At 38.9% G+C, this 10704-nt stretch overlaps 1 protein-coding gene across 2 annotated transcripts; it reads left to right on the forward strand.

The window, feature by feature from the left end:
- Positions 1 to 874: 874 nt before the first annotated feature.
- Positions 875 to 6890, forward strand: LOC117268211 (uncharacterized). 2 transcript variants are annotated; one of them, XM_033644446.2, is made up of 6 exons: positions 3396 to 3888; positions 4017 to 4154; positions 4275 to 4342; positions 4492 to 4827; positions 5197 to 5309; positions 6281 to 6890. In XM_033644446.2, the coding sequence occupies exons 2-6, from the start codon at positions 4057 to 4059 to the stop codon at positions 6365 to 6367; spliced, it is 702 nt and encodes a 233-aa protein (XP_033500337.1). In that variant the 5' UTR covers positions 3396 to 3888; positions 4017 to 4056; the 3' UTR covers positions 6368 to 6890. The 2 variants fall into 2 exon arrangements, with proteins under 2 accessions (XP_033500339.1, XP_033500337.1); XM_033644448.2 differs by lacking the exons at positions 3396 to 3888; positions 4017 to 4154 and adding an exon at positions 875 to 1014.
- Positions 6891 to 10704: the final 3814 nt, after the last annotated feature.

Genomic DNA, 10704 nt, shown 5'->3' on the forward strand with positions numbered 1-10704 from the left:
TATCCCCCCATAGGCCTAGATCTGAAAGCTTAGCATTCGCTGATGTTTTCTTTGTTGTTGTCTAGATGTGATTATATTCATATATCCTGTTATATTTATATTTACATATCCTCCTGGGACCCTCCATAATTTATAACACACTGTAATGTGTTTTAAGCAGATAAGAGGCCATTTTAGGTGTTTAAAATACACAGTATTTGTCACCAATGATAACCTCTCCATACTTGCTTGATTATATTGTCATTCAGTATGTGTTTACATGCCACTTATTGGGGACGAGGAGTTCTAGCTGTAGACAGACGCATAAATAAACACTGAAACTACATTATAATATGTTAATAACTATTTATTAAATGCTTATATAGAGCTTATAACTGCTAAATATGGGGTTTCTTGTATATAACCTGTTCTGTATATGTCCTCTAAATGGTTAACACTCAGACATGTTTGTTCTCCTGCCACTAGAGGGCAATAATAATCCTGTAACACAGAGGCCTCCCACCCTCTGCTGACATTAAACTTTTGACCTACTTTCAGTGAGGAATATGCATCGACATCCTATCCCTGTAGAGCAACCTCAAAAACACATCAGCTGCTAATGTGTTTACTTGTGTCAGATGAAGAGCAGTCTAGTGTTCAGCTTCCCTCTCAGTAAGAGTTATGTGGCTTGTTTTTTTTTGAAAAGGTGATAATATATTTCATGCTATGTGTTCATAAAGTTATTGTAGTTACTATTTCAGATTACAGCTGCCAGTCTCACATTGCAATGTACTGTGTATAAGCTGTCTGTCTGGATTTACCAGTTTAGCTGTCTGTGTCTCTCACCCACAAGTTTTACATATTGTTGTTGACAGTCAACAGATGTGAGGCCAACCACAAACATTTTCTTACACTTCTGTTTTATGGTCTATAACTTGATGTGAAACCTTTATCAGAGTCACTTTCAGCATGCTGCTGTCTGGTTAAACCTCATAACCATCCTTTGTCTCCTCTGCACAGCCCCGAGTGACCAAGGTAAGACTGATTACTTGTTTAATGCCTAAAAATCAAAATGTGTCTTGTGGTAATGGAATGATGAGTTTATACAGACCCTTTAAATTCATTTCATATAACTACATATTGTTTTATGTTTCTATCTGGCCATGTTGTAAACTGGTTCTCAAATGGGGTACTTTAGAGTATTGCGGGAGGTACAGTATGTGAGATTTTTAAATGTTCAAATTTAGAAAATATCAGCATATGCATAATTCCTAAAATAATCATACTACTGCAAGTTCAATAAAAACATAAATATAAGTTCAATAGACCACATCAGCAATATTTCTATTTTCAGTGCAGTTGTTATCTGCCATGAACTGCCGCACAAACGCAATCACCTTTGCATCTAGGTTTATTCACTGTGTGTCTCTGCCAAAAATGTTTTGCACTGATCAGGGGATACTTGGCTAAAGAAACACAGATGGCAAAGTGTTTTCTGTTTGTTTGTTTGTTTGTTTGTTTGTTTGTTTTGTTGTTTGTTTGTTGCCCTGGGGGTTGGTTGCCTAGGGCGCAGAGTGTCTGCTATCTGTTTATACGTGTATCTACTTAGAACAGTAGTCCGCAACCTTTTTTCTTAAAGGACCCCTCTTCTATCATTGAGTAAAGTGACTATTTTATGGATATTTCATATCATATTCAGCACATAACGATAACAGAACAACTAAAACACAACAGCTATAAATCGTACAAGTAACCCTAATAGTGAAGGCAGTAACAGCAGGAAGTTAAAGGTAAAATTAGCAATCTGGATGAATTTTGAACAGATCATTTGCATGGATTTTATATTAGAGATGAGGTTTTCTGATATTTTAGTAACTTCTTGTATGATTCTCTGTCTGTTTTAAGTTTTTTTGGTGACCTTTTACAATAAGGTACACAGAAAAATGTGTAGTTACTGGGTGAACTAATGACAAATAAATAAGGAACTAAATATTAGTTAATGGCCAGTTAACACTAATGTAAGGTTTACAAGCTAAGTTAATTTATGTGTATCAGTAAACTGTAAAAATGCATTTACAGTGTTTCTACAGTCAAGTATGTGCACATTTATGTTTACAATTATTATTCAAATATTTACATGTTAAAATGTTTGCAGCAGCATAGTTAAACACGGTTAAATAATTTGCTGCATCTGCCTCAGTAGTTCTCATATTCATTTACCTCCGTCTAATTCATTCCTTTTACTCCTTATTGGTTACTTAAGAGTCATGTGACCGCCAACCAGGAAGTGTAACCAGGAAAAATGTTTTTTTTTTTTTTTTAATTATTATTATTATTGAACATTTTTATAATACAATACAAAAAGGCAGTTTTATACAGAGTGAATAATTACTTAGGATTGACAACTGAGCAGCAATATCAGAAGTATACGAACATGGATACAGAAAAAATGTTGTGCTGAAGTGTGGAAATAGTGGCGCTGTCCCATTTTTCCACACTTGGCTGAGTGCGCTTGGTTACGCACACACTTTGGAGACATTTTGCCACGCAGAACGTACATTTGCCTATAGTGTTCAAGCATGTATTAAGTGGCCAAGTACGCGGGGATATTTAAACGAAATTGGGACAGACTTGACAACGGCCCTTACATTGCGCATTGGATGTTATTCTCCGTGAACAAAAACATTATCCAAACATGATTCAGTTTAGAAAAGGGTGTAAAGAAATAATTTTCATGTAGGGATGAAAAAAGGTGAGGATAATCAGCAGGGATTTGCAGCTGTTTATGTTGAGCTGATGTATGTATGTATATGAATATATGAATATATTTTCATGTTGGTACATGAACAATTCATGATACTTCTATTACATGCATTTAAGAAAGTCAGTTAATATGCTGGCATATATAACACTATATATAACACTATGTTAGATATCCAACATAGTGTTATATATGCTGGCATATATAACACTATGTTGGATATCTAAAGGAAAGTTAAAGGTTATTAATTAGTGAATAAAAGCGGAAGGATTAAATAAGTTAACTACTGTTTTATAATATTTGTCATGTTGGAAATAAAGACATCAATCAAACTACTCACCTGTATCCATCAGCTGCAGTATTTTTAGCCCCGGTAAACAGGTAATCGTTTTCCGAATTGGAACGTTTGTTCCATGGTTCCTATTTCAGATAAATTCTGTGGTTAGTAAATAATTCCAGGGCAGAGCTTGATGTGAATTTCCTCACCACAGACACATTAACAAAGCTTACTAACATGTACCATCATGACGCTATGATATGAACGGGACTATGATATAAAGTTAAATTTATAAAACATTTTTCTTACATTGAACTTTCTTCGGCGGCATCTCAGTCGAAATCCCGATGATGGCAGACTCACTGAACTATAGTGGGCAGACTTCACCAGCATTGAAGCATTGATGCATTGTGGGATTTATACTTGGCCATTGTCAGCTGGGATAGGCTCCAGCCCCCCGCGACCCTCAAGAGGAGAAGTGGTTTTAACAATGGATGGATGTTTGTGTTCCTTGTTTCATGTTGTTCATTCATGTTTAATCTGCTTCCTGTTTTATTTCATAGATTCTCTCCTCATGTGTCGTGTCTGGTTTCACTTCCTGTCTTTGTGTGTTCTCCTGCCTGTTTTCTGTCACACCTGTCTTGTTAGTCCTTCCTTGTTCCCAGAGTCTTCCCTTCACACCTGTTCTGTATTAGTCTTGTCTGCTCCACCCTAGTGTTCCCCTCCACATCCTTGTTGTTAGCCAATCCCCATTTCCCTCCTTTTGCCTGTGTGTTCCTACTCTAGCTGTATCTTGGTCTCGTGATTAGTAGAAAGTCCTCTTGACTCCTCGTGAACCTTTGGCGACCTCCAATGAGGGTCGGGACCCAAGGTTGGGAACCAGTGACTTGGAATATACTCCTCTTTACAACATACAGTATATTGTCATGTAACACACACCCTGTCTAAAGATCTTTTTGTGAGAGCTAGTTTAAAAGGGCCTTTCCTTTTACGGTACAGCTGGATCGTATCTGATTGGTCTTGCCTAATAACGTCCTGCATGAGTGGCATGACCTCAGAGAAAAGTTGCTGTTTTGGATACCACAACATAATGTGTTTAAGTTGTGTGATTGCAGTCGCTTTCCCAACCCACATCAGGTGCGTAGATGTAGGTCACGTGCTGCTGTAGCTGCATTTGGTTGTGTGGGTGAAAAAACCCTTTGCATTTCCTACTGAGGACAGAGTTCGAGTGAACCTTTGTGTGACTGTCATTCTCAGCATGTCTGCCGTCTGTCTGAAGCTCATAACCATCCTGTGTCTCTCCTGCACTGTTCTGAGCGGCCCAGGTAAGACTTGTTACATGTATAACGTCTAAGAATTCAACAAATGTGGTTTGTAGTGATTAGCTGTAAGGCAGAATGAGTTCCTAAAGCTTCATGAAATGTAACGTGAGATGAAGTCGAATAACTGTGCAGGGTTTTGTGTGTCTGTGTAGGGGGCAGTGGAGTGGTATGGATAGATTTTGGAGGAACTGTCACCATCCAATGCAGACCTTCTGAAGCAGGCCAGGAGTTCCTGGCTGTGCAGAAGGGTCTCAGTGAGGACAATCGAATCTTGTTCATAGATGGCAGCTCTCAAAAAAAGACTTTTCACAAAGACTTCATGGGCAGAATTCAGTCAAATGGAGAATTCCCCAACATGGATATCCTCATCAAAAACTTGACCACTGAGGACACAGGACCATACTGGTGTGTGTACAAGAAGTTTGACGTGAATTCCGGGCAAACCATAAGCACAAAAGGCACAGGGTCCATGCTCCTGGTGGTGACAGGTGAGCCTCATCGATTTATATACATTCATAATTCAACTTCATTATTATACACAGCACAAACATGCATTTTGACAGTAAGCTACTGGTGTAACTAACAAATGTGACATGAAAGTAATTCACCATTTTGTGTTCAGTCCAGTAATCTTGAATGGAGTACTTGTAATTTTACTAAAACAATATTATATCAGAAAATGGGGAGAATTTCACCTAAAATGTAAAATCATTGAAGCAATGTGCAAATGAAAAATCCACCAAAAAAGTCCAGATGTCACAGGCGATAACATTACTGTATAGTGGTGAGCAAATACGAGAGAAACTTAAAACCTTCCAGCTTGAGTCTGCGCTGAACACACTGTCCATCAATACCAGATACAGTGAAGCCGTGTGACTCCTCAACCAACTATCTGCTCCTGGTGTCTGTTGTGATCAGTGCTGCTGTGCTGCTGGGCATCTTCATATGCTTCCTCATATGGCTCATCAAGGTATCCATGTGTTTCAGTGTGTGTGTGTGTGTGTGTGTGTCTGTGTGTATCTATGTGTCTGTGTGTGTTTCTTTATTTGATTGTATTTGACTATATGACTCACAAACCCTGATGGAATCTCGGGGGCTGTTTCCATGTTCCTGTTATTCTCAACAGTACTCGTCTGACACACACAGAGAAAAATAAATTGTGGAAATTATTATTTGAAAGCTGAGATTTATTGGCAGCGTGACTTTCATACTTTTGATTTACCCTGTGAGGTGTTGATTCCACTGTGTGGCCATTTTCACTGAAGTGTGTGGTGCTGTTGTTGTCTGTAATGTGTTTTACTTGTTACTTGTTAAATATATATATATATATATATATATATATATGTATGTATAACATTGCTGCTCATGCTCAATGTAAGTTAAATCATTCAAATGGTGATATAAATTGAGGTTTTATTTATATACATATATATACACACACATATACATACATGTGTGTGTGTGTCTGTGTGTGTGCGTGCGTATACGTATATGTGTGTATATGTATATATGTGTGTAAATATGTATATATATATATATATATAATCTCAATAATTTAATACAAATTAATATTTAAATTCATTTAATTTATTTTAATTATAATTTTAATTAAACTATACTTCAATTTACAATTTAATTAATAGCGTTCATATATGTTGATAAAATTGAATAATTTATTTAAATACATATATAGAGAGAGCGGAGAATGATCACCCTTCATAGATGAAATAACCATCTCTGTCTTTTAATTGTACATGTCAGGTTTTAAAACACACCTGACCAAAACACTTTGAATGTGTCATTTTAAAATGTCACAATGATCTAAGAAAGAAAAGCTTCATCAAAGAGAAGTACAAAAAGTACATTTGAAAAAGGATCCTACTACTTATTGTGTAATAGCCCTACATCTAACATGTTGACAACCATATCTGTCATCACCAGACCAAGACTTTGTGCACCACAAAGAAACCGCGGCACGTCCCCAACAATGATGTTTATGAGGACATGCGTGGAACAATCAGACGCTAAAGATGTCAGTCTGCAAGCAAGCAACCTGAAACTCTACAGTGTCTGCACCGCTGAGGCACAAGTGATGCATGAGAAGCAATTCTGCAACTTCAGCATGTTCTTGAACATCTCTTCAAGCCTTGTGTGTCTGGGTGAAAGAACGTTAAGACATTACGGTCCATGAATTGTCCCAAGGTACAACACGGGAACACGCGCAATGCCAGTGAACAGACTGGCACAATGTATTAAAATACTTTATATAACTCTGTTTGAATGTAGTAGGGAGGCTCAAATGTCATAGTTTGTCTTGTCTTTCATTGCATCAGACAGACATCAGCACTGGATTGTCCTCTGACATGACCTGACATACATTTTTAATGTAAATATTTTAATTTCATTAATTTCTTCTGTACAAAGTGATGATTATTTTGTAGAAGCAGCAGGTTTAACTTGACTCCCATAAAAGATATTTACAATGTTTTGTTATATAATAACTGTAATTTCATGTCTACATAAATAAAACAATACATTTGTGGGAAAAGTAGCCATGTCTGAAGTCAGTTACTTTTTTCTTGAAGATAAAGAAATATCTTAATTATCAAATTAGTTGGAGATTAATTTAATAGTTGACACAGAAGTCATTAATAGATTTATAGTTGCAGCTCTAGTGTGCACCAGATAAAAGTGGCTGACCTTTGTTTCAAACTTTGAACTCTCAGTCTCATTATCTGTGAGCCACAACTTTAGATGTCGATGACTGATTAGCAGCATAGCAGCGCTGGGATAATGTGGATTACTAAAAAAGTGAACAGGTGATGACTCGATTCAGTAACACCCCTGGTTTGTACTGTGAACCTACACTTACAGCGACTTACTGTAAAACAGATTAGGTCATAGCAAACAGCTACTGCTTTGCCTTGGGGGCACTTTTACAAAATGACAAGTGGCCAGAGGCAATTGACCTTTTGCAATGCCCCGCCCTTTTCTGATGGTCCGACGAGCTGTCGCAGTAAGCATGGAGCCCACAGTGTAACTAACTGCACTCCCTGAAGAAATATTATCATATTTTTGGAGAAATGAAATAGTGACTCCAGAGAGAAGCAGACAGAGGGGTCTACAGTCTGTGTTTGAAGGATATATCCAGGATGTCAAACTGACTCAGCAGCAACAACAGGTTAAAAAGACAAAGATAGTTAGAAGCTAAAGCCAAACTATAGGCTACAGATCACAGTGTAAAAGTGAACCACCACATCACTGCTGATCGCCACACAAGACAATGAATATAAAGGGAAACTTTGCTGATATTGAACCAGCTGTGTGGCATCGCAGTGTGTGCAGATGAACAGTGTTTGGCTTCGCCCCCGTGCTGCTGCCAGCACCCGGACCTCCGCCGCCAGACAGGCAGGGATCTCCGGAGGAAGTCAAACAACGTTCATCTGCGCACACTGTGATGACACACAGCTGGTTGAATATCAGCAAAGTTTCCCTGCTTCCCTTCACTGGTTCCTGTACAGCAGGGTTGGTTTAAAATTCACTTGGGGCTCCTGGGTGAAAGTGCGGAGTTGGTTTGACCTATCCACCACCTCTCCTTCCCTCCCTATATGGACTGTCTCGCACTTTATATTATGGTAGTTGCTGGCAGCCCGTGTGTATACTGCCACGAATGGTGCATTTGTGCGTCAGTGTCTGACACTATCATCCACTGACAAAGCAGCAACAGTTGACAAATCAGGAGTGACACCCATCTGTCCCCTGGTATTGCTGCTTTTTTTATACAGCCTGGCACCTTTTTTACATTCAAAGTACAAAACAAATCCCAGTGCGAAATGATATATTGACTAGTGTGAATAAGGAAATGGTCAGTGGGCCTCCCAGCATTGAATCTGTTTGGCTTTTTTAAAATAAATATTATGCACCTAGTCTGTGGTGAACATCTTCACAGCTTTAGCCACCAACATCCCACAGGAAGTCAGTGCATTTCAAAAGTGTTTTTTTTTTCAACTGACACACTCTTAATAACACAATAACTCAATGAATTGTTTTTGATATTAAATATTTTAATGTTTTTTCCTCAACAAGTCAAAGTAAATGTTGAACCACACACACACACACACACACACACACACACACACACACACAAAAAACAACCTTTTAAAAAACAGAACAGTAATTTATAATCAGTGCCTAGTCGAGCTGAGTGCATGTGTTCTCCAAAGTAAATGCTGCATCTTTAAACACTGTAACTCAAGGAGCACTTCAAACAATGCAAGTCAGGTTGCATCCAAGCTCAGGTCCGAGAGACACCGCATGAGTCAACACCGAAATGTCAGAGAAAAAAAAAATCCCTTCTCGTGGTAGCATGCAGACGTGAGAATGTTTACTCAAGTGGTGTGTCTGTGTGGTCACAAGCTGTGACTCTTTTTCCTCCACCAAACAGCAAAGATCTGCCGAAGCAGTTAAGTGTGAAATGTGTGTTTACGCCTGCATGTGGGGTAAGTGTCAAGGTACAAAGTGTTGCGAGTATGCAGTTAAAAAACCTTGTAAGGGGTCCAGCGAGAAATGGAAACTGTGTTTGAGGTGAGTGGTAGCACACAAACGGAAACTGAGACCCCTCTTACAAGAAAAGCAGCATGAGCACGTTTACAAAAAATGCCAGGAGCATCTGCGCCACAATGTCGCAGCTACTTTTCAACCAATTTTTTAAACCAGCAAATGTTCCAGTGCACTAATTCAGACAAAGTGCAGAAAACTCCTGACTGTGCAACTGCAGCAGTTTCCATACTTACAATAACTCGTAACAGGAAACACCATATGATTAGGTACGGCAGAACCAGAGGTACAAAGACATATAACACAGGAAGATATAATAATCTGCCATGGTTTTACACAGCCAATAGGCGCTGTGATGCGTGTTTACAAAACCAGAGGATATGATGTTTTTACTTTGAAACCACATTAACCTCTTTTAATGTAACCTCAAAGACCTCGGTATCAGGTCTGATAATCCACACACACAGGTGTTGTTGATCAGGGTTAAGTCATTTAACGGTTTCTGAAACGCCACTGCTCTCCTCACTGCTTGTGTATTTTTTTTTTTTTTGTAATTGCCAAAATTGTCAGAAGCTGTCTTTTTGTCACAGAGGTAAGAACGGAAACTGTGACATTCACTGGGTGCTTTTAAAAGTGTAGGTAGGTGTTGGGTGAAACAAGCTTTTGATTCAAAGTGCCTGTTTTCAAAGTTATCTGATGAGTGTTTTCCATGCAATTCATACAGTGTTTTAAGGTTCAACAGCTCTCAGTGCATGCATCTTTCTTGCACCTATAGAGGTTTTTTGGTTGAAGCCTGCCTGGGGGATGAGAGGCCTAGATCAGCTGTTTCATAATAGTACAGGATGTGGTTATGGCCGTACCTATAAGGACATATATGTAAATAAGTCTGGGGCCCCTTCACAAATATATAGTCAGCCTTTAAAGTCAAATGGTACATAGCTAAACTTCATCTGTGTGTACAGCATGTGCTGCGTATAACTTTATTCATCATTTTTTGATAAGGGTGCATCAATGTAATTATATCCACATGGTTATCTTTCAGAGAAATTACTTGGCTTTGAATAAACTTTACAAGAAATACACGTTTGTTGCGATGCAAGCTATTTCTTGGAGATTGCTTTGTGGAGGAAATTTGTGTTTTTATCAGCAGCTGCAAATTCAGTTAGAATAATTCTGCGCTAGGCTTGGGTGGTATTAAGGTATTACAGTATACCTGGGTCTTTAGAAATCCGAAAGGTATGATTTTTAATTCATTCATTTTCTGTAACAGCTTATCCTCTTGAGGGTCGTTGGGGGGGGGGGGGGGGGGGGCAGGAGCCTATCCCAGCTGACATTGGGTGAGAGGCAGGGTACACCCTGGACAGGTCACCAGACTGTCACAGGGCTGACGCATAGAGACAGGCAACCATTCACACTCACATTCACACCTACGGACAATTTAGAGTCACCAATTAACCTGCATGTCTTTGGACTGTGGGAGGAAGCTGGAGTACCCAGAGAAAACCCACGCTGACACAGGGAAAACATGCAAACATAATGAACAACACAGCCACTCCTCCTCTTTCTATTAAACTGATACAAGGATGCTGTATTGAGGATGTATTGTTTGTAGTGCACAGCACGCGCCACCAGAGGTCAGTCTTCACTGATGGAACAGCAACTGAACTGAGAAATATGGTGACTTTAGCCCTGTTTCTACCAAGAAGTACGGAACAGTTCAGTTCAGTTCGGTACGCTTTTTTTCCGTTTCCACTGTGAAAAGTTGTGGATGGTACCAGTGGAACTATTCCGTGTTGTCCCCATGTTTG

Source organism: Epinephelus lanceolatus, chromosome 18, assembly GCF_041903045.1.
Source record: "Epinephelus lanceolatus isolate andai-2023 chromosome 18, ASM4190304v1, whole genome shotgun sequence".
Classification (NCBI taxonomy): Eukaryota; Metazoa; Chordata; class Actinopteri; order Perciformes; family Serranidae; genus Epinephelus; species Epinephelus lanceolatus.